Below are 24,704 nucleotides of genomic sequence, written 5' to 3' on the forward strand. Positions count from 1 at the left end.
ATTCTGGAAGGAGAAAACCTGATATCCACCAAAGGAAGACACGGTGGCAATTTGTTTGTTCAAACTGATTACACAGTGAGCCGAATGAATGTGGAGGCCGATAATGAGAAGAGAGAAAGGTGGTGGAGTTAGATAGAACCCAAGCTAGATTGCAGCGATAGTCATATTCCATGGTGACCGCGAAGATCATCTTGTGTTGATCTTGGTTTTTGAATAAAGGAAAGGTGATGAACTTATGTTATCTGCCATGCATGCTAGAGGTGGAATCTGAGCACAAGGTGGTGAGCATCGTTGTGAACCGCACAGCCCAAGGAGGTGTACACACAGTGAATAGAAGGAGATGGTGATTTAATATTGGTATGATCCGAGCATTGTATAGAATGAAGCAAGGTAATGAAACTGACCACAAAGCATAGCATGCTAGAGCATACTGTGAGTGATTAAGGAAGAACTCAGTTAGCATGGAAAGTTCTCGATATGCAAGCTAACTTGAATGTGTAGTGGATCATTGACAAAAAGAGGAAGTCAATGGTAGATGGCCCTCGTGGAGTGTGATTCCCTATATTGAATGCCATATTGTTGTTAAATGAAGAAAGGGATTGAGCCCTCTAATCAGTGTGTCCATAGAATGGGCAATTTTATGATTGATGGAGTATTGGGGTGGTGATTTATGTTATGAAGAGTGAAGTTTTGAATTTACAAGGTTCATTGTTGTGTGTCATCAAAGCGTGTTACATTACTTTTGGTGGAAAGACCCGATTTCAAGTAAGAAATAGTGATGAGGATCGGTTCTTTGGACAGTTAACAAAGCCCAAACTTTATAGATTATTCATCAATAAAGACCCGAAAGAGGTGATATCTGAGTTGATATAAACATATAGTAGTGAGTTTGGTTATAAAAATGGATGGATGTGAATATTTTAAGCCCATCACGTTAATGTGGGGTATCTCCGGTTACATTTAGTCACCATGAACGTAGAATTAGAGAGCTTCAACAAGCCTGTTACATCAGAGTGGTATCAGAGCCAGCGAAAAGTCTGGTGTTTTTGTGGGTAGAGATAACTGGTGGTATGTGGATCCATCATGGCTGCAAGAAGGATGCATTTGCAATTGTGCATGTGAAGATCTCAAGCTGGGATCTTGGTATTGTCTCCATCAGAGATACGTCTGGAGTAGGATGTTGAGAGCAACCACTGAGCAAGAGTGGGAAGTGCATCACCGGACCGAGTCTACTGTTGGGTAAGATGACAATAAGGTGGTATGAAGAAGCAGCATGAAGCATGATGGCTAGCAGCCAGTCTTTACTCCATTGATGGGAGTCATTTGAAAAAGATAGAGTATGCAGAAGAAGCATGGAGTTGGTGATAAAGACAAGGAAGTAAAAGATTTGTTTGTAAAACTCTCCACTGTAAACCGAATTGGGAAGCATCTTCCAGAATCTTCGATGGGTATGATGACCGTATAGCAGTAGCAGGAAGAATGGTGGACAGCAATGACAATGCAAGGATGTCATCAGAGTGACGCAGCGAAAGCTAAAGAGCGAAAGACCACGAAGAAGAAGCAAGCACATTTCCTTGGGACAAGGAAATTTTTCAGTCTGGGAGTTTGATGGGAGACCCCTCGAACATGGCCAATCATGGCAAGAGTTTGCAATAGTGGAGAAATTTCAAATCTAGGAACCATGGGGTACACATTGTTTATGAAGTAGCAATATTATGTTTTAATGATGAAATATAGCATTAAAATGTATTATAAACACGTTTCCCTTGTAATAGGAAAGAGATCTCCATGAGGAGACAATAATGCATTAAAATAGGAGATATGGTTTTAATAACCAACCTTGTATAACCACCGGCAACTCTTTAAAAAGAAAGAGTGGGAACCGAATGGGAAATTGGAGTTAAGAGAGGGTGGAAGTTAAGAGGAAAAAGCATGGAGAGGAATCAATAAGGGATTGAGAGGATAGTGGAAAAGAGGGAGTGAATTAAAAAGGAATTCACATGGCTCTCTAGCGGCAGCCAGAGAGCCATACTTTTGTAGTCTGTAGCATGTAATAGAAATCTGTGTTTTTGTCAATAAAGTCTCAGCTTTGCTCTCCTTATTGATTCTTGATCAGTGTGCTGACTGATATTCTTGATTAGTTTTTGATTCCTTGATTCTTGCCTTCTTTCATTATATTGATCCCGGTTCGGAAGACGGAATTGTGTATGTGTCTGAATGTTGCATTTAACTAAATCGGTTATGGAACTCGATAGTAATCCTTGTTGCATTAGATCCACCATTTCTCATGCATGAAAACATGAGAGACCAAATCCTCTGTATTGGGTGGAACCATAGTTTATTTGTGAAGAGGAGCATTCATCAATGGATGTCGTGATGCATGATAATAAAAGAAAGGTGGCAATTTTTACAGTAGCTCAGGACTATATTGCAAACCTGATAACAAAGGATGATCTCAATACATGTCAAAGGTGACAACATTCTGGAAGGAGAAAACCCGATATCCACCAAAGGAAGACACAGTGGCAATTTGTTTGTTCAAACTGATTGCACAGTGAGCCGAATGAATGTGGAGGCCGATAATGAGAAGAGAGAAAGGTGGTGGAGTTAGATAGAACCCAAGCTAGATTGCAGCGATAGTCATATTCCAAGGTGACCATGAAGATCATCTTGTGTTGATCTTGGTTTTTGAATAAAGGAAAGGTGATGAACTTATGTTATCTGCCATGCATGCTAGAGGTGGAATCTGAGCACAAGGTGGTGAGCATTGTTGTGAACCGCACAGCCCAAAAAGGTGTACACACAGTGAATAGAAGGAGATGGTGATTTAATATTGGTATGATCCGAGCATTGTATAGAATGAAGCAAGGTAATGAAACTGACCACAAAGCATAGCATGTTGGAGCATACTGTGAGTGATTAAGGAAGAACTCAGTTAGCATGGAAAGTTCTCGATATGCAAGCTAACTTGAATGTATAGTGGATCATTGACAAAAAGAGGAAGTCAATGGTAGATGGCCCTCGTGGAGTATGATTCCCTATATTGAATGCCATATTGTTGTTAAATGAAGAAAGGGATTGAGCCCTCTAATCAGTGTGTCCATAGAATGGGCAATTTTATGATTGATGGAGTATTGGGGTGGTGATTTATGTTATGAAGAGTGAAGTTTTGAATTTACAAGGTTCATTGTTGTGTGTCATCAAAGCATGTTACATTACTTTTGGTGGAAAGACCCAATTTCAAGTAAGAAATAGTGATGAAGATCGGTTCTTTGGACAGTTAACAAAGCCCAAACTTTATAGATTATTCGTCAATAAAGACCCGAAAGAGGTGATATATGAGTTGATATAAACATATAGCAGTGAGTTTGGTTATAAAAATGGATGGATGTGAATATTTTAAGCCCATCACGTTAATGTGGGGTATCTCCGGTTACATTTAGTCACCATGAACGTAGAATTAGAGAGCTTCAGCAAGCCTGTTACATCAAAGTTTTTTAAAGCTTTCTAGGGGATTAAGGCATGAAGATCCCATTGTTAGCATGAATTTTGATGGTATCCCTATTGGGGAGTATCCTAAGCATTGGATACATTCTTAGCATGATTGACATGTTGCATGCATGAACATGTTTCCCATTAATGTCAACATAGTATGGTTTCTATGAAGACTGACAGAGTAGAAAATAGAGATTGAGGTCATACATACTAAGGATAGATGTTCAAGTCAAAATTAGTTGAGGAAATGTTCTACACTATGCTTTGATGATGAGGTTAAGTGCACATCCATTAAGTCAAAGATATGTAGAAGATATGCTTGTTTACAAAGAGCAATATACAAACAGAGTACTTGATAAGCAATTTCTAATGGCTGGATTGTATCTCTTAATAGAGATAGAATCATGATGTGAAATTTTTCATAGTGAAAATAGATAGTTTGATGGTGATGTCAGTGAGTACAAAGGTCTAGAGTTGCACATGTGAGAAGTTGTAAAGGCTGTAAGCTAACAGTGTTGTGTAATTGTGAAATAATTAATTATCTTAATGTGGTCATATTATAATTAATACCTCTCTAATACTAACAATTACAAGTTGAGTTTAGACTTAGTATAAGAATGCTTGGGGTATGCAGAAAGATAAGGTTACTTCTGGTACTCTTTTATTAAATTACAACTTACTTAATTATAATTCAACTAGCACTATGAGGATATTCAAGAATAATGATGCCTATCCATTAGGAAAACTACTAAGGGAAATACAATCAAATAGAATCTTATGATATAAAATATTTATAAATATTTCTATCCTTATCATAAACTTCCTTGCAACTCTACTTAGAGCTTTCTCAAAAGGTCTACAACTTGATTTGCATTAAATATTTGATCATGATTTATATACTATTATTACGAAACTGAGTATATGGTTTATTATTTAATTTTTACCTTAGATCATCCTTTATAGATTTCCTAGAATTATAATTCAATAAAATTCTTTCTTATCTTGGTTGGACATATTATTTATGGCTTCTTTTAATTCGTGTTTATGATTTAGTTTTTATCTAACCCCACTAACCGATTGTGATTTATGTATATGTATGTGTGGGTGTGTGTAATCTACTTGGCATATCTTCTAGATGAGGGGAGGTAGTTGTAATCACTCCTATTGGACGTGTGTGTGTGTGTGTGTGTGTGTGTGTGTGTGTGTGTGTGTGTGTGTAATCTACTTGGCATATAAACTAGTTGTTTATAAAAGGGATATGGAACCATCATCCATATAAGAATCCTTATATCCTTAGAAATCTAATAGGAGGTTACTCATCTAATCTAGGGGTTATGTTTTTATTATTTCTTTTGATGGTTTGATCAATGGATGCTAGTGTTTAGAATTATTTATTCATGATCTAGATATTTATATTTTCATGTATTTTATTTATATTATTTATTTAGTATATTTATATATGCATATGGCTGAACATTTATATACCTATATAAATATATAGGGGTACATAGTTATATATTTAATTATTTGTGTTAACATACAAAGGTAATATGGGTTAACCATGTGGAAGAATATAAGACCATTTCATAAATACAATGATGGGCATAAAACATTGTTCAAAGGAACCTTATGAAAGGAAGAAATTTTTTAGGACTCATTGCAAGTCACAAAGTAAATGCTAGAGTGTGATTATAGATGGTGGTAGTACTGATAACCTAGTTGCTTAGGAGATGGTTCAAAAATTGGGTTTGAAGAGAGTGAGATATTCTTATCCTTACGAGATTGGTTTCTTACAAGGTGGGCATTCTTTGGAAGTAAGGGAACAATCTCTTGTTGATTTTTAGGTTGGACAATATGTTGATCAAGTATTGTGTGATACTGTAGACATGAGTAGTTGTCACATGATACTTAGTATACATTGGCAATATGATTGTAGACTAGTGCATGATTGTGATGAGAACAATTATATTGTTGAGAAGGGTGGAATGAAGCATTTCTTGATTCTTTTATAGAATTAAAAATTTGGCAGTGGGAACTTGAGTTTTGATGGTTGAGTTGAGTTAAAGTATTCTCAAAGGGTTAGAGATAAACATGAAAAATAGACCTATGGTACACCAAAGATAGATGTAAAGAGGAGAGTTGCAGGAAAATATTTGAATAAGTGGAACAAAGGAAAGAGTGTACAAGTTGATGTGATGGAGGATATGTATGTGAAATACTAGTTCATTTTTTTATGTATTGAACCCTAAATGATTTTCTTCTAGATATTTAGAACATCTTTTCTTTACACCTAGGGTGTTTGATGTAGGAGCATCCTAAAGAGATCGATAATCCTATATGCAAGGGCTTTGAGATCAGATTTTTGGACTTATGGTTTGGGTAGTTAGAGATGTGTTCTAGATACATTGGAAATCCTTGTCATTAGTGCACATAATGATTTGAGTAACCATGTTGGAGTTAGAGCCTTTTTGGTGGCTGCTAGAAACATCTTCTTGATTTATTGGTAGACCTTTGGAGATTGTACTTGTGAGCTTTGATCTAAGGGAGTTGGCATGTTCACTCTTGAATTTAGATCATTAGATGGAACATGGACTTGTGTCTAAGAGTGGATACTCTTATTTTATCTTATGAGTTAGTTATACATTATAACTTGGGGCTTCTCCTAAGTATTTAGTTATTTCATGTATTTAATGTTAGTTCCAAGACAACTTGTGGTTGAGGGTGTATTTAATATGAGTTTTTATTTTATGTAACTTCTTAGGTTGACTCGTGGCTTGTTTTATTATTATTGGAAGTTCTTTTCTTGTCTTAGGATGGTAGAAGATCATTCATTCTTGATGGAGTTCAACATGGAGTAGCTGAGAGAAGAGAATTTAGTATATCTAGTAGGAACTATGGGCTTGCGAAATCAAGAAGGTTTCCTAGTGGCTTGCAAGAACAAGTTAAGGTTCTTCTTGGGTTTTTCTAGAAGATTGTGAGTTTGGACTATCTAGTGCTTGAATCTTACAAGTTCTTGCAGACTTGTTATTGTAATTACTATTGTATTTGGTTGTAAGCTAGAAGGTCTTATAGACAAGCATGGTGGATGTAAATCTAATGGTTCTATTATGAGAATTGGTCTTATTTTGGATCTGAATCTCTATGCTATTTTTATATTTTATTGTATGGTTATTTGATGGGGGCTGAGATATCTCCATTAGGGACTCTTCTTCCTTGTACTACATCACCTCTCTTCTAACATTCTAGGATGTGTTAGTAAGATATGTTGAAAGATTTTTTTTATGAAATATGTTCCAGGTATTCATAAAAAGTCAACATTTCATAACTATTATAGGTTACAAAATGAAGAATAGTTGACTAACTATAAAGATTGAATAAATTGGTATTGTTTGTATTTGAGGTAGGTAAAGTGAGTTGGAAAGTGTAAAGAGTCTAACATGAAGGAAAAACAAATTCAAGGTATTGCTTCTCCCTCTTATGATTTGAATTTAGTTTGAGTCTAACCATTGAAAATATATTTAGGACTTTTACCAAGCCTTAAAGAACATTATAAAACTAATAATAAATTAATACCCAACAAGAGAAAATATGTGACAAAGAGTTATGATGTGAACTTTATGAAATGCAATTATATTTAATTGTGTCTAGAGTAGAGAATTGATTAGGAACATAAAGGATATATCATGAAATAAGTTTAATAATTATATCAAACTACACATATTGCTTTAAATAGGTTGGGAAGAAAACTAATTTAACTAGGTCACTCTTAATAGGGATGCATAGTATTGTATTAGTTTTGAAGAAGGAAATCCTCCAAGCAAGTGATTCTTAGGACCTCTAAACCCAATAAATAGCTAGATATAATTGATATTCATTGTAAAGACTCTAACAAGCTAGCTTAACACTATCAACTAGGTAAAACCCTGACCGTGTGGATGTAAACATATCCTAACATGGCAATTGTATTACTATGGTAGTGAATATTTATGGGTCACAATCACTGCTATGGTCTTTCACAATAACCAAGAGCTTTCCATGTGAAAATCATTTACATCAAATTATTTGAATTGTTGATGTTTGATATAATTAATTTTTTACTATATAGTTATTTTATTTGCATAGTTTATACTAAGTAGACTTCTAGTGAAACTATTTTAAAAAATTAACAACACTAATTCGTCCCCTAGCTCTACCTAACCCCCACCACTCTAAAATTTTTCCTAGTATTAACACAAGAATCAATATTTGATACTATAGTATATATGGTGATGTAGGAGTATCTTGGGGATTTAAGAAAAAATGCATTATAGTTCAAATAATAATAATAATAAATTATTTCATGAAAATTATGGTTTGTGAAATTAGCAATTTGATTGAGACATGTTTATTAACCTTCTCCTATGAGTGCATAAGGATTGGATGGATCATGTTGAAGTTAGAGTCATTTTACCTTGCTATTGGAGTTGTAAATTTATTTTTCCACGTGCTATTTGTGCATTCTATGTCATTGATCCTTAATTAATAAGACTTTTGTAAGTTATGGCATTAAAGAGGACCTAAAATAATACCGTCTTCTAAGATCACAATTATTAATTCACCTAGAGTTGTGAGTTATCACCATTTTCCTTAAGTATCAATTTTCAGCTAGTTTTGCATAAAACATGGAGCTTTTATCTTGTGTGGTTTTATATGATGAAATGGGATCTTGATAAGTTAAGGAAATGTTCTTGGGTCATGTGTGGACATAAATATAACTTAGAAATTATTTTTGTTCATATTTTCTATAGTTTTTATTTACTCTTCCAAGGTTGGACCTATAATGTAATCAATTGCTTGACTAGCTGGCTTGTGACTTAGCTGGCTATATAAGGAGTTTAGGTTAATGTACAAAAAATAATTCCACATCATTAGAAATATACATCATCAGAGGATCCGATAGAAGAAGATAATATGTGAGCTTGGACTCTAATTCCATAACTCAATATATATTGCCCCAACCTAGAAGACCTCATAGTCATACATGTTTGGATTTCTTTTATGAAAATTAATTGATTATATCAATATTGTTTGGTAGAATCTTTTATCTAGTTCTCTTTTCTTAATTTAAATTTTATGTTGTTTTTGTGTGTAACTCTATTAAGGGGATGTTCATAGGTTTAAGTTGGACTTAGCCCTCTTGAATCTTCCCATCTCTACATCAAGTGGAACCAAAGTAGACTTTTTTCTTGTAGATTGGATCATGGAGAACCTTATTGGATTCATTATAGGGTGGTATATCATAAATGTGACCTATAACATGTAGAAGATTATGGTCTTGTGAGAACTATTGTCAAGATGGTACATGGTAGAGGAAATTTTGATATTGTTATTATGGACATGTTGTGGTAGATTGTAACCATTCTTGAAGCTATAAAGACATCCTAGAGAAGAGGTGTAGATCTTGAAGATGTTAGTAATGAAAAAGAGGTAGAACCTAAGCTTTAACCTATACTTAAAGCTAAACAAGATGAGGAAAGACTTTTGAGAGTTTTGTCTAAACCTAATTCTAGATCTATTGTAGAAGTTTCTCCCTATGGTGAAAGATATGAGACTAATTCATTCTTGGATTGGATCTCTGGGATGGATAAATATTTTGAGTATTAAGGTAGTCAAGATAATAATAGGTTAATATTTCATTCACAAAGTTGAAAGATCATCCATCTCTTTGGTGGGATCATTTGAAAATTGATAGAAAAATGAGAGGGAAAAAAAGATCAAAACATGGATGAAGATGCTTAGAAAGATGAAGAAGTTCCTCCTAGTATACTACTAGGTTAGTTTACTAAGAAAAATACAAAATTTGTGACAAAAGGACATGACTCTAAAGGATTATATTGAGGAATTCCACAAGCTATATATCAAATCTAGACATGTTGATGATGAAGATGAGAAAGTGGCTAGATACCTAAATGGTCTAAGAGCATCAATTCAAGATGAGATAATATGTTAATATGGATAGTGTGGAAGAGGCATATCAATTTTCTTTGGAGCATGAAGAAAGGTTTTCAAATAGACATGGTCAAAGGAAGAGAGGAAGAGGTGGCATATTTCAAAGAAGTAGATTTGGCAGTACAATGCAAGATAAAGGATGGAAAGATGAACCTGATAAAAGAGGTCTTTACTCTAGAGGTAGCTATACTAGTTACTCTAGGAATAATAATAGTAGAAAAAAGAGAAGAATTTTTTTTTTAGAGGTACTTGTGACAAATGTGGTGAAGAAGGACATAATGCGTTTGAAAGTACTAACTCTAGAAAGAAAATTGGAGGTAATAGTAGAAATAATTTAGCCTATGAAGAAGTTATTGAAACACCTAAGGAACCTAAAAATCATGAGAACTTGGTGATAAGAAGGATCTTGTGGAATGAAGAAGCTGATGAGGAACCTATTTTGAGGAGAAGTTTGTTCAAAACCATATGTAAGATCACTAGAAAATATTGCAAAGTAATCATTGATAGTGGAAATTCATATAATTTGGTATCCAAAGAGATGGTTAATAACCTATATTTGCAAAGATTCAAATATCCTTAGCCTTACCATATTCTTGAATCTATAAGGACCATTAATTACTTGTAAGTGAACAATGCGTTGTCAAATTCAAAATTGGAAATTATCATGATGAAGTCTTGTGCAATATTATTCCTATGGATTGTTGTCATATTCTTTTGGATAAACCTTGGTAGTATGATAGACAAGCTTTGGATGATGGTAAATTGAATCAATATATTATTTTTTCTAATGGTAGGAAACAAATATTGTTGCCTTTGGTAGAAAAGTTTGATAAAACTCACTGTACTATAGTCAGAGTATGTTTGGTAGAGGCTAATAAGTTTGTAAAGGAAATAAAAGAACAAAATGTTTGTTATGCTTTGATGCCAAGAAGCACTGAGAAAAAAGATGAATTGAAACATGCACTTGTGATTAAATCTTCATTGATTTAATTTCATGACATCATTTTTAATAGTGTACCTGATGGTTTTCCTCCTACGAGAAGTATAAGTCATTGTATGGATTTGATACCTAGAGCTAGTTTGCATAATAAAGCACCACATAGATTGACACCTAATGGAAAGATTGAGCTAAATAGACAAGTGCAAGAGTTTCTTGAGAAATGTTAAATTAGATAAAGTTTGAGTCCTTGTGGAGTATATTATGTGTCAGCACTTAAAAAGAATGGAGAATAGAGAATATGCATTGATACAAGAGCTATAAACAAGATAATTGTAAAGTACATATTTTCATTGCCTAGGATGGATGACATAATGGATAGTTTGAGTAGAGAAAAGTATTTTAAAAAGATTGATTTGAAAAGTGGTTATCATCATATTAGAATTAAAGAAGGAGATGAATGGTAAACTAGTTTTAAGGATAATGAAGGTTAGTATGATGAGTTGGTTATGCCCTTTTCTTAACTAATGCACCTAGTCCTTTCATGAGGTTGATGAATGAAGTTTTGAATTGTATATCTTGATGAAATTTTGATATTTAGTAAGAGTAAGAAAGATCATCTTCAACATATTAAACAACTATTGCAAAAATTGAAGGAAGAGAAGTTCATTAATTTTAAGAAATGTTCCTTCATGAACGAACAAATTGTATACCTTGGTTTTTTAATTTTTGCTAATGGACTAAAGATAGACCTTGAAAAGGTGAGATTTATTGTTGATTGGCCTACATTAGAGAATGTTGGAGATGTAAGATCATTTCATGGATTGGCAACTTTTTATAGGAAGTTTATTAGAAGTTTTAGTTCTATTTGTAATGCAATGACTAAAAATATGATAGGAGATAAAACAAGATTTCAAATGAATAGCTAGAGCACAAAGAAGTTTTGGAACTAGAAACAAAAGATTGCAAAATTTCCTACACTTGCCTCGTCTGAATTTAGTTAAGTTTTTCAAGTTGAATGTTATGCTAGTGGAAGTGACATAGGAGTTGGTTTGAGTCAAGAAGGGAGACCTATAGATTTCTTTAGTGATAAGTTGAACAATGCTAAGAGAAAATATTTATTTTATGATCAAGAATTCTGTACTATTCTTTAGGCTTTAAAGAAATCACTAGTAGAATTTTGGCAAATAAATGACTACATGACTAAAACATTTAGTCACATGACTAAAAGTAATCAACTTCTAGATATGGCTTACAATTTATATGTATAAGTGACTAAATGAATGACTAACTTGATCATCAGATAAAATCACAAGGTTAGAAAGTGATAAGTGACTAAATAAATGATTAGGTAAATGACTAAATAATTGGTCACAAATACTTAATCACTCAAACGAAAGAGTAAATGAATGATCAATAAATTATTTATCATGTTAATACATTCTTTAACTTTTTTAGAACTTTTATTATTCACCAATAAAGTTTTAAGTTTTGATCCTATCAATCCATTTAACTTCCTTAAATGTGCTCTCAACTGATATTGAACTAAAAGTGAACCCAAAATTATCCCAATCCACACTCAAACTTCTTGAAATCTATCTATGTTCTTATAAAGATAATAAAAACCTTCCACACACTCAAAAGAAAACTCGAAGTCTATCTTTGCTTATCAAAAAAATAAATTGTCAATTAAGTATTTTATAATCTTAACATATAATTGCTTATAATTACATTAACGTCTTGTAATAATCGACCCTCTTTATAAAAATAACATTATATTATTATCATTAAAATATTTTCGTATTTGGTAAATAGTGAGGATCATTATTTAATAAATTATAAACATTAAAATAAAATAGTTTAATATTAAAAATAATAAATATTAATGATTTAATTTAAATTTATTAATAATATAAGAGAAAATTTTAATAAACATAATTTAAATACTTACAATATTCATATTACATGTACAACCTATGAGAATTCATTAAAAAAAATCTACAAATTTATTAAAAATAACAATAATTTTACTTTGATTAATTTTATAAATGTGGAAGTCTTTTAATAATTATAAAGGATAATGATTATAATGTTGAAATACTTATTTAAAATTTGATAAAAATATATTTTTAGTCGCCTCTTAAATTCTTAGAATGGACTTATTTTTTTAAACAATCATTATATTATGAAAATATTTGCTTCAAACATTTTATCTAAATTACATTTTTAGCTAATTTATATTCTAAAAATATATACTATCATTTAAAAATGATTAATAGAATTTTTATTTATAATTTAGATAAATAGGTTGTGAGGAGCATGAATATGGTGTAATCAACAAAATATTGAATGTTAATTATGGGAATCAAATGTAAGAGAAAATGGTATTTACCTTGATATTTATGAAGATTTGGATTTCTTTACTTTTTGAATGCCATTGATCTCATGGGTTTTTTTATTCTAGAGTTTGGTAAAAAAACTTTTCCCTTTATCCACAAAAGCTTGTGCCTTTAGATCACCAATTGATTTGAATTTCTTATTATTCAAATTTGCTGAACCAACACTTTTCACTACTCCAAAGGATAATGATACATACAAATGCCTTAGAAGATTGATAGGTATCTAAGGAAAACATTATCTTAGGTCAACCCTTTGGAAAAGGACTACTTTTCTAGTCTTACCGAATATACAAATTAAAAAATAATTAACTATATAACTATTTCAGTATGAATACACGTTTAAAATTGAGTTTAGCATTCAAAAATAAGTTCATGACATAATTTTCTCCTTATATGAAAATGATATCACATGACTATATCAAGCATTAACTGAATGCAAATGAATGCACATAAGAGATTTCATGAGAGTGAATTTTGTATATATTTTTATAGTTAATTGTGCATAGGAAAGAAATTAGAAGAATTTATTAAATTTTAATTATAGTATTGTGAATAATAGATCTATTTGTATAGGATATTTTTATTATAAAAGATTACAACTCTAATATTAGAATATGAAATTTCACAAAACAAGTACTTAATAAAGAACCTGACCTTATAAGAAAAACCTATAATCACATATAAACATGCACATCTCCCTCTACAATAAAAATTTAGTGATGTAATTGTTTCCACCAGTTTTAATCGTTACTTCCCTGGCCCTCTCCATACCCAATTATTTTCCTTAATGAAAAACATAGACTATTTTAGCTAACTGCTCAAGTAAAGTCCATAATGGAGTCTCTCCAAAACTTCAAAAAGCCATGGGAACATGAGCATGAACCTTGTAAAGCTTACTCAATGCTATAGAGGTTGAACTAAGATTTCTTTTATGAGAATTAAATATCTCTTTTGAAAACACATACAACTTTTTATATTCCCTCTTGAGTTGTCTAAAATATTAGTTGATACAGTTTCCATACTGTATTTAAGTTGACCATTGCAGTTTTGTTATACCATTGCAATTGAATATGAATTATGTGAACATTTCTATCTAGATTAAGGTATATTTATTTTTCTAGTTTACATAAATCGCCATGAGGAAATTTCTTAGTTACTTGTCATTTTTTGAGTATATGAAAAGACACATATAAATGCAAATACCTAATATATATATATATATATATATATATATATATATATATATATATATATATATATATATATATATATATATATATATATATATATGTAAAAGATAGGGGTCCATTAATAGTTTTGTCATAGATATCTCTTTAAATAAAAATTTCTACTAGCTTTAAAAATTGAAAACGCATGTACTAGTAGAAATGAACCACAAGTATGATAATTTTTGAATGAGGGAATATTGGTGCATAAACATAATAGATATGAGAAGTGTTTTGAAGTGACATGTCTAAAAATCGAAACCTTACATTTAAAAGCTCTTCATTCAACTACTAATATAAAAAACCAAAAACCAAAAGATAAAATTAAAAGAACATGATATGATAATTAAGAGTATTCTATACCCTATTTCATGTAAGGCAATAAGGATGGAAGACACCATGGAAGACACCAGATGAATTTTAGGCTAAAACAAAGTGCTTGACACTGCATGCTCTAGGGTTTTTAGTTGCAAGTGCATGCTTCGTAATTGTTCTTCTCGGATCCCCTTTGTGAAGTAAAGAATTGGAACCAACATTAATTCTCGATTTCAAATATTCCCTTAGATGTTCCTCGCCTATACATTAGTTGTCGTAGTTCACTCACTAATCCCAAAACATGCTATAGGGATAAAAAAATACCATTGGTACATACAACATTAACAGAAGTGAGGGCTTATAGAGAGTTAAAACAAATATTCTAGGGCACAGGCATAAGTGAGGGTTCACAGAGAAAGTTAAAACAAATATGTTAGGGCACGGGCTAGGACATAGTCTCCCCATTTCTGCATCAATCTTCAACTGGAAAGCCCCGATCTCAAAGTATTAACAAAAGAAGACTAGGAAAAAATCATCCGAGTCTAAATTGTATGAAAGGAAATTATTCTTCTTCCCTTATGAGTCAGGACACCATAGCTTGGTTATTCATTCCAAATATCTAAAACACATTTCAAATGGCTGCGAAGAGCTACAGATTCTAGTGCATTGGTGTAGCTCAAACAAATCTACACAGGGCATCATAGAATGTTGGAGCAAGATTTTCGCTTATCAAGTAAATTATTCTCCCCATTTTAGACTCCATATTAAGATTACTTTAGTCAGAATTAATGAACTCCATATTAAGATCCACATTTTTTCTTGGGATAATGAAATCTATGGAGTCTACTAATTGCAACTCATTTTACAAGATCCTACAATGATTTTTCTAAGAATATAGTAAGAAGGCAGTCAAATGTGTTTTGCACCATTACCTCTACAATTTTTTATCACATAACACAATTGCTAACAAAATCAGGATGCGAAAGTTAGAGTTCATAATTTCCATATGAGATTTTCGGCATAGTAGAAAATTGAAAGCAGACTAGAGAGTAAAATTTCAAGCACAATAGGGGAAATTAATGCAGAACAGGGGAATTCATTAACTAAGAATTTTCTATGGGCCTGTGGTAATCAAGGAGAACTATGGTTATACCTGGCACTATTCTTTTCTTTCTCATATTTTACTCTTTTTTTGTACTATAGTGGACAAACTAAGTTTATGAATGGCCCTTTCAGAGGTCCAAGCTAAATGCTTTTCTTTCCAAAGCTCAATTCCCTTCAACACCCATTTTGATCAAAACACACAATATTTTAGAGAAAAGCTACCACTCAAAATAAAACAACTAACAAATTTGGGAGGAAAAGAACCTCCCATACTAACAAATCTTTGTATTATCTCTATTGTGGGCATTAATGAGTGACCAGCACCCAAAGTCCACTGTAAGGAAACAAAAAAACCAACAACTTGTGCTCCAGAAAAATTTGTCATCATAATAAAAATTGCACCTTGTGAACCTACAACATTCTTGTTTATCTCTTCATTAAAGGATGATCCTATTGAAGACATTAGATTTAAATTTCACTCCCATTTTTCTTTTCAATAAGAGGGTACACATAAATTGGGACACCTTCATAAGATGGACTATGGTTAGAACCATTACCTATCATAGAATTCAAAGGCATTCTTAGAGAAGAAGCTTGAAGCTTCTCATGATTTTCCAACTCTGAAGTATTTTCTCGAGGCTGCATTGTACTGGAAAGATTTTCTGGCTTAGATAAACTTATATTTTGAACAAAGGATTTAATGCTTGGATGTAGATATGACTTATTAATTAACAAGCTTTTGACCACAGTTTGATCAACTGCTACAGATAAAATAGATGAAAATTTTTCAAGTATTTTTTTATTAGAAAAAAAAGCATTATTTGAGTTTAAACTAGGTTCAACAAGCTTCCGAGAAGCTGAAAGTTGCTTAAATTTTCTCTGGCGGTTGCCTTTCTCTAAAACCTCTAAGCACTCTGAATTTATTATTGACTTTCTCTAGGACTTCATGAAAAAGCTTTCTTGACATTGCAAATTTTAGACATGAAAATTACTCAATCTCTGAAGTCAATGATGTTGGCTCTCTATGAAGAAAAAGAAGAACTAGTGAAAGGTAAACATAAGAGTTAACTGGCTATAAACTCTCACTACCTGCAGAAATAAAATTAATAATTGTCATTCTAACCCATTGGCTAGGATGACATAATAGTGGAGCTGAATGTGTATTATGTATGTGCACTTGTTAGCTACCTATAAAAGAGCATATGCTTATTTAGAAGTCTTTGAGATGTTTCAATTTGTCTGTACAAAATTGTTTTTTAATATTTTATTATTTTGGAAGTTCATTATTGGAGAAATTATAGTATTCTCAATGCCATGGATGTTTTCTAGCTGGGCTATCAAATCAAAAAGTAAACTAGGCCAAATCCAAATACAAGATGTCCCATAATATGTTTAAGCATAGTTTGTCAAAGATATTGAATTAACTAGTAGTAACAAAGAAAATAAATTATGTTAATGATGTTGTGATTCCAGACCATTTCCATCAAGATTTCATACGTCAGGATGTATATATGGATTTCCTTACTTGTTAACCTTCTAAAGTGCTTTAAGCAACAAGGTTAATTGATTTCCTGAGTTCTAAATGTTGCCCAGACAAGGAAACCATCTATTGCTAGAACTCAAATGCCACTTTGATGAGCAACTAAAAAAAGGAATAGAACATAGCACCATTTAAACAACACCCATATTTGATATGACTACAACATCTATATCAACCAAAAGTATAACTCTTGGTGACAATGAAGTCCACAACAATTCTAGTTGTTTAAGTTGAGGGATTGCCTACCTGGCTATGAAATTTCTGTACATAGCTACCTATCTAAGTAAGAAAATGAGTTCATTGAAAACCATGCAACTATTAGCTGATTAAGGTTGTCTTTGATGTTCAATATTTTTCATTAGTATTTCATCGCTCTATTAGGCTTTCTTAGTGCTCTTGTCATAACTAAGTGTTCTAAAATTCTCTTCATATTTTCTATCATCTTCCAATTGGGACAATTAAAACTAAAAGTACTAAATAAGTTGTTCACTTTCAATTAAAGATCATCGATCTAAGAAAATTCATACATAGTTTACAGGCCATCTGATCTAGTCATATTAATTTTTTTGTTCATTTATTTTCACTAAAGTGATTACTACTAAAAACTATAGACCAATGCAGATTCATAGTAAGCACTACATTGTAGTTCTTTTGGGCTTATGATTACTTTTTTGTCCCTGATAAGTGCATATTTTCTAAGTTATGACTAACAAATTTTTGCTCAATCAAGTGGTATATAAAAAAAACATTTTGAAATGTAGAAATCAACATGTGTCCAAGTCCTTTAAAGTTATAAACTTATATATAGAAAAAAAAATCATACCTCATATGACATTTTAGACACGCTCTGACTGTTGTAATCAAAATTTTTGGAGTTTAAGAGTACAATCCTCCAAGGACAATGAAAGAGCTAAAGATTTTCACAGAGAAAGAATAGAATACATACAATGTAAAAAACTCCAATTGGAAGCATTATATTCAAGCACAAAACATTCCCCTATGCACTGCCATAAAATTGATAGAATTATTAAATTCCACATGAGAAAGCACCAGAGATGAGATACCATTGTTTTGGCAGAAAAAGCCATTCACTCGATGTCAACTATGAAGGAAATGATGTGTTTATCAAACTTAACACATCTTATCACTGGTCTTTTTGGGTATTTTCATGTTTATTAAAAATGAAGACAATTCGCTTCTTGTTCTTGTTTTAATTTCTCCTTAAGCCTTATGTTAGGTTTTGTGTGGGTATGTGAGTTTAGCATCTTCTGGTTTCAAACATACTATAGATTGTGTTTATGTTGTGATTTAATATAAGTAAATATAATTAAGATTATAATGACAATTACATTTTTCCTTATTGCATTGTTTTGTTGAGGCACTCTCTATTTCTTTTTTCTTGTCTATTTAGAGAGTTGGAGAAGCCTTTAACCACATAAGATGAAGTAGTTAAATTTAGCAATTGGTAGTGATTTGATAACTTAAAAGTGCAAGAAAAATGTTTGTATTTTTTTCTTTCAAATTTTAGGTTCTCTCTCTCTCTCTCTCTCTCTCTCTCTCTCTCTCTCTCTCTATATATATATATATATATATATATATATATATATATATATATGGATCTTTATAATATCAATTCAATAGTCATATTTCATTTACTATTTTCATTCATAAATTTAATCTAATCTATAATATCTACAACTAATAAGTATTGTATGTCATTATATTATAATTTATATCATTTTTAAATTGAAAAACTAACATGATTTTTGTGTCAGTGTCTAGATATTTCAAAGTCTTGTGAGGGTGATAGAAAATTCAGAGCATCATCATTGGAAAAGTAGGCGTGTATTTGGCAACTTACAAATTCCCTTCAACTAGTTCTACATAATTTTACATATATCCCATTTAAAAAAAATAGTCTTCAACATTTAACTAGAACATAGATTACAACCTACGAACTAGATTTTATTGCATTATCTTTTTTCCCAAATTTTTTAAAGTAAAAAGAAGTCATTGTGTGACATTTTCTGAAACTAATTCATTCGCTGCCCCAAATTTACATGTGTGGACTTTGCAGCACTCTAAGACTTTGCAGAATTTTGCTAAGGAGTCCTCAGAACAATATTGTCTCACAAGTACAAATAATTCTTTGTTTTTTCCCTAAAATATATTCATGTACTTAATTTAACAAAACAAGTTTTTATTTCTCCTCTAATAAAAAACTTTTAGAAGCATAGTTTCCAATATCAATCATTTAATGCATATAAGGAAAACATCAAAAATTGCAAATATCTTGAAAGCTATGACCCAATAGTTAAACTCACAGAAAACAAAGAAGAAACTATAAAAAGGCAACAAACTTCCAGATCTTGATGACACATTATACCCTGTAAGTTCAGGACTTGCAGCTGCATGCACCAAGAATATTGCAGGTAATTCAAAATATGGTCTTTGAACTTTTTATTTCTTCTGTTCACCTTGATTTTCTCAAGTTTAGGGGTTATATGTATGCATGATTTTGAGTTCTCTTAAGTTTTTCTTTATCTGAGATATGACTAATGGTGCAACAGATTATGTTGTTCAAAAACTTGGAGTTGATGAGAACAAAGTCACAAAGTTTTATAGAGAAATGTATAACTATGGCACAACTATGGCTGGACTCAGGATTAGTTTTCCTTACAATTTTTTGTTTAATACATCTCTGCAATGTTTAATTGTGAGAAATTTGTCAATGGGTGTCATAAATAACTTTTCTTCCTCTTGTTGTTGAATCCTTGCAGGTTGTGGTCAATGAATTTGACTATGATGAATATCATAGGTATGCTGTAAAATGTTGTGCCTGGTAACTCTCATGTTGTGGTTTCGTGTTGTTTAATGTTTTCTTGGTAGGTAATGGACTAAAGCTTCGATTAATTATTATTATTTTTTCAAATTAATTATTTTTTATATGTTAATCTAGAATAGACCCAAATTAAAGACCTCCCACATGAAAGTCTAACAAGTTATTGTTGTGCTATAGGTTTTTACCTTTCCCAAAACCACTTTTGGTTCAAAATGTTTAACAAGATTTTTTCCTTTCTCTTTTCATAGTTTTGTCCATGGAAGATTGCCATATGATAATCTTAAGCTAGATCCAATACTGAAGAGCTTGTTGTTAAGCATGCCTAGAGGAAAATTGTAAGTTCTTGTGTTTAACTAAAAATTATTCTTTTTTGGAACTATGAGTAATATTAACTGTTTATACATATTGTCAATTTGATTATAATACTAGAAAAAAATACTATCTTATTTCTTGCAAATGTATCTTGAAATTGTCAAAAAAGGTGTTAAAAATGTATTATAACTATTCAAATGAAATCGATTTTCACAAATGGTGACAAAATGCATGCTACCAAGGTGCTCAGTAGACTCGAGTTAGAAGATTGTTCTGAAGGTTTCATATGTTTTGAGACTCTTAATTCTCACCTAGAAGTTGTAGAAAACAACAATAGCTGGGATACACCTATTGCTTTTATCCCAAAAATACCTATTATTTGCAAGCCGTTAATAAATGCTATGGAGTGTGCTATTCAAGTTGCAAATGCTGATCCACAGAGAACTATATTAATCCAATAACTTTTTTTATTACTATTTTCATTCATGTAAATTATTGTTTCAGGATTTGATTGTGTTTTTTTAGAATCAATGTTTCCAATCACACTTTGTGATCTATCATCATATTTTACTTTCCCATTCTTGCATCCTATCATTTTGATGATGGATCGTAAGGTGCGATTTGATATATTGATGATAGAAAACTATACACAATCAAATCCCAAAACAATAATTTACATTTGAAATGAATCATAGAAATCTAAAAAGAATAATTTTTCTTTCAATTCATATTATTACATTTTTACATGCTCTATTATTTTCTGAACATGAATTGTTTCCTCTACTGATCTTTTTTGACGACAGTACTAGAAATATAGCAGCAGGGAAGTGTACAGGACTGGATACTGTACTGGTAAGACCATGTGGGAAGGGCTTTAACGACTGGTGCATTGTAGTGGGTGCATAAATCATTTATTTGGGATTGGGTTTTTTACTCATAAAACTCTTGCATTGGTTGTTACACAATGGTTATTTATAACTGGAAACCATTTCATTGACAATAATAGATTTTCACAATTTGGGATATTGCATTCATTTTTCTGGGTAATATTGTGTGTGAGTTTATTACTGTCTACATTTTGTATAATAAATTAAATGAACTATCATTAGGATGAGAGAGCCAGGAATGTTTCAAAATGTTGATGATGGATAATTAAATATGATTCAAAACATTGATGTTGATAAAATCACACACAATCTTACCCAAAAGCATGAATATAATATTACAATCAATTGACTGTTCATAATTGGCCACCATTTTGTTGGCTACAATATACTAGTTGTCTATAATTTGAGACCATTTTGATGGCTACAATATACTAGTCTTTTATAACTAGACATCATTTAATGGGCGAATACTTGTTTACGATCGAACACTATTTGACCTGAAGTGTAGTTTCATCACCGATTGATTCATTGCAATCTTATAAACAATTTTTGTATTGATTATATACTAGTGGTTCATGATTAGACACCATTTTGTTGGCAGCAATGTATATGTTGTTGATGATTGGACACCACTTCTTTAACTACAATGTAGACAACTTCTATGCACTTGTATGTAGTGTTAATAGTCTACGACTATTATATTCTCATTGCAAAAAGATGCATATAAGTTGCACTATAGATGGTTCCTTATTTATGATTGAACACCATTTCGATGCTACAATGTATTTGTTGTTTATAATTGAATGCAATTGAATACCTTTTTGAGCCTAATTGTGATATCATCATTGATTGATTGATCTAACATAAGCTCTACTTTGGCTGTAAAATTTCAATAGGTTGGAGCTTCAAACCTCATAGAGGGAGCAAACAATGCACTTGAAATCATTCACAACCTGAAAGAAGCCTTGCTTGAGATTTGGGAAGGTGATGTTGGGTTTGAAAATATTGCATGCCCAAAATGAGTTATTGCTATTGAAATAGTTGTAAAAGCATAAAACATGCCATTACATTACATAGAATGGGGATCTATTAATTTTTCATTGGGTTTTTCTCCATTGATAAAAAGCTTATCTTCCCCATCTCTATAATTTTAGATGCTATCCAACTTTGGATATAGCATCCCTTTTTCTCAGTTATGAAACTTTTTAGAGGAAGAGTCGATCTTCACTAGGAAGTTGTTCTTATACACACTCTAAATCTATGCCTATCAAAGCCTTGCCAAAGGAAACAGAAGAATATTGAAGAATCTATCTATGAAGAAGTGGTTGTCCAAACTCTTAGCTAAGTAGTGAAAACATCCATGGTAGTCAAAACACAAGGTAGTAATCTCTACAAACCTAATGTGGATGAGGAAGGAGGAGATGAAGATTGAGGGGGGCCATATTTCTTTTGATGTTAAGTTGTTGTTAACGTATCACTATATGTGATTACTAGCTATTTAGTTTTACTTGTAGGAAGTGATTGCTTACATAGCTTTTGCTATAAAAACTTGTCATGGTTTATAAGTAAAAGTAGTAAAAACATCTATGGTAGTCAAAACACAAGGTAGTAATCTCTACAAAACTAATGTGGATGAGGAAGGAGGAGATGAAGATTGAGGGGGGCCATATTTCTTTTGATGTTAAGATGTTGTTAACATATCACAATATGTGATTACTAGTTATTTAGTTTTACTTGTAGGAAGTGATTGCTTACATAGCTTTCGCTATAAAAATTTGTCATGATTTATAAGTAAATGCTCGTCTAGAGGACAATGACATATTTTTCTTATATGTTTATTTGTCTCTCACTTTTTATGTGGGTGTGTTGAAACCATGATGATTATAGAGTACACTATTATTATGCTATATAAAAACTTTGAACCACAAAGGGAAGGATCTTTAGATGAAATGGTCAGATGTATTGAAAACTAGAACTTTGTTCATTTTGTCTTTTACTCATTTTGAATAGTAAAAACAATTCATTCATCAATTAACTTTTAAAAATTGTTGACTATCAAAATTTCAAGACCTACACAGCCACTTAAACTATTATACATTTGTTTGTTGTGACTAGAATTTACATGTATTGCTCTCATGGTTCATTTTTAGACATTTTTTTAACCTTTGTAATTTTCAAGCTTGAGCATGCAACCCTCCAAAAGCTACGTTCATTGGGAAGAATCAAATATAAATATGGACATTTGTTATTCCATTACAAGTCCCCACAACACTAGAGGTAGGAAATTTGGCACTTGCACCCCCGTTATGATTATATATATATATATATATATATATATATATAGTTAGTTAGTTAGTTAGTTAGTTAAACTTTGTATTTAGGCTCTATTATCATTCAAATCTAGCTCTAGAAATAGGACATTACATTATGGTCAAGGAGATGAAGTTTATGGTTATGATCTTCCATCTCAAGATCCATCAATGTATGGTTTTGAGGCTTATCATATAATTGGAGTTATCAGTAGGTGAAGCATATGCATTGCCTACCAGACTTTACTAGTTCATTATTTTATTTGGTTATAGGATTTTAAAGAAATTTGTCATAAATATATTATTTAGTTCATTGTTATATTTATGAATTACCACTTTCCCTATTACTTTGAATAACCTAATAATAGATCATTGATAAAAAAAAATCATGTGCCTTATTTTTATCAAATTCCTATTTTTATGGTTTTTGTAGACTAAGGTTCAATAAATGTCAATATCAGGTGTAATGAACACTTCTAGCACCCACCTGAGCATAAGGAAGAGGAAATATATGATCCTTTGGCACCCCCATATGTTAAAGAGTGAGCTTTTCAATTGATTTTGTTTCGTAGATTTTAATAGATGTGATTTTTTAATGGGGTTTGATGTTTTTATTTAATGCAAAGGTCTATTTGCTTGACATAAATTGCATAATCATTTGTATCTTTATCTAAGAATTTAGCACAAGAAACAATACTTGTGTGTGGCCAAAGTGCTCCAAATTATATTTTAGAGGAGTCTACCACTACAAGATTTTAGAGAAGTGTGATTGACATGAAATATAATTTTAAAATGTTTGACCAAAAGAATTTAAAATTGTTGAATTATCATTGATATAGATTTAGATTGTTGTTTTTCATAATAACTAAAATTTGTATTCTTTAAGAAGAGTATATCATGTTATAGTGACCATGATCATGGTAGATCTAATGTTAGGAAAACAACTTTATTAATTTTTTATGTTATTCTTTGAAGGGTACTAGCTCAATGGAAGAGCACCTACTTTATAAGTAGGAGGATGGTGGTTCAATTCCATCGTGCCCTAATATGACTAAATTAAAGATTAAATAAACTACCAAATATACTACCATATATACTACCCAAAATACTACTAAATATACTACCAAATCAATTACCAAATATACTGCCATATATACTACCCAAAAAACTACCAAATATATTACCAAATAAACTACTAGATAAACTACCAAAATTACCAAATAAACTACCCTGTAAACTACCAAGTAACAACAATAAATGACTAAATCAATGACCTCATCAATGATTAAAATAGTTTGGCCATAAATTTGGTTGGGAGATAAATGCTTGACAATAAACTACCATTGGTCA

At 31.5% G+C, this 24,704-nt stretch overlaps 1 protein-coding gene across 1 annotated transcript; it reads left to right on the forward strand.

The window, feature by feature from the left end:
- The first annotated feature begins 1,626 nt into the window (after positions 1-1,626).
- Positions 1,627-22,067, forward strand: LOC149531288 (uncharacterized protein C24B11.05-like). Its single transcript, XM_089808316.1, has 8 exons — positions 1,627-1,645; positions 19,356-19,436; positions 19,575-19,676; positions 19,795-19,822; positions 20,095-20,181; positions 20,364-20,603; positions 20,944-21,010; positions 21,942-22,067. The coding sequence occupies exons 1-8, from the start codon at positions 1,627-1,629 to the stop codon at positions 22,065-22,067; spliced, it is 750 nt and encodes a 249-aa protein (XP_089664442.1).
- Positions 22,068-24,704: the final 2,637 nt, after the last annotated feature.

The sequence above is a fragment of the Cupressus sempervirens genome, chromosome 11 (assembly GCF_028749045.1).
Source record: "Cupressus sempervirens isolate cs-2001-9-10 chromosome 11, ASM2874904v1, whole genome shotgun sequence".
Taxonomy (NCBI): Eukaryota; Viridiplantae; Streptophyta; class Pinopsida; order Cupressales; family Cupressaceae; genus Cupressus; species Cupressus sempervirens.

What these genes read in the sequence shown, in the direction of transcription:
- LOC149531288 (XM_089808316.1), top strand. An exon ending in ATGCACCAAGAATATTGCAG is followed by an intron (nt 19,437 to 19,574) that starts GTAATTCAAAAT and finishes ATGGTGCAACAG; the next exon opens with ATTATGTTGTTCAAAAACTT. An exon ending in GGCTGGACTCAGGATTAGTT is followed by an intron (nt 19,677 to 19,794) that starts TTCCTTACAATT and finishes AGGTTGTGGTCA; the next exon opens with ATGAATTTGACTATGATGAA.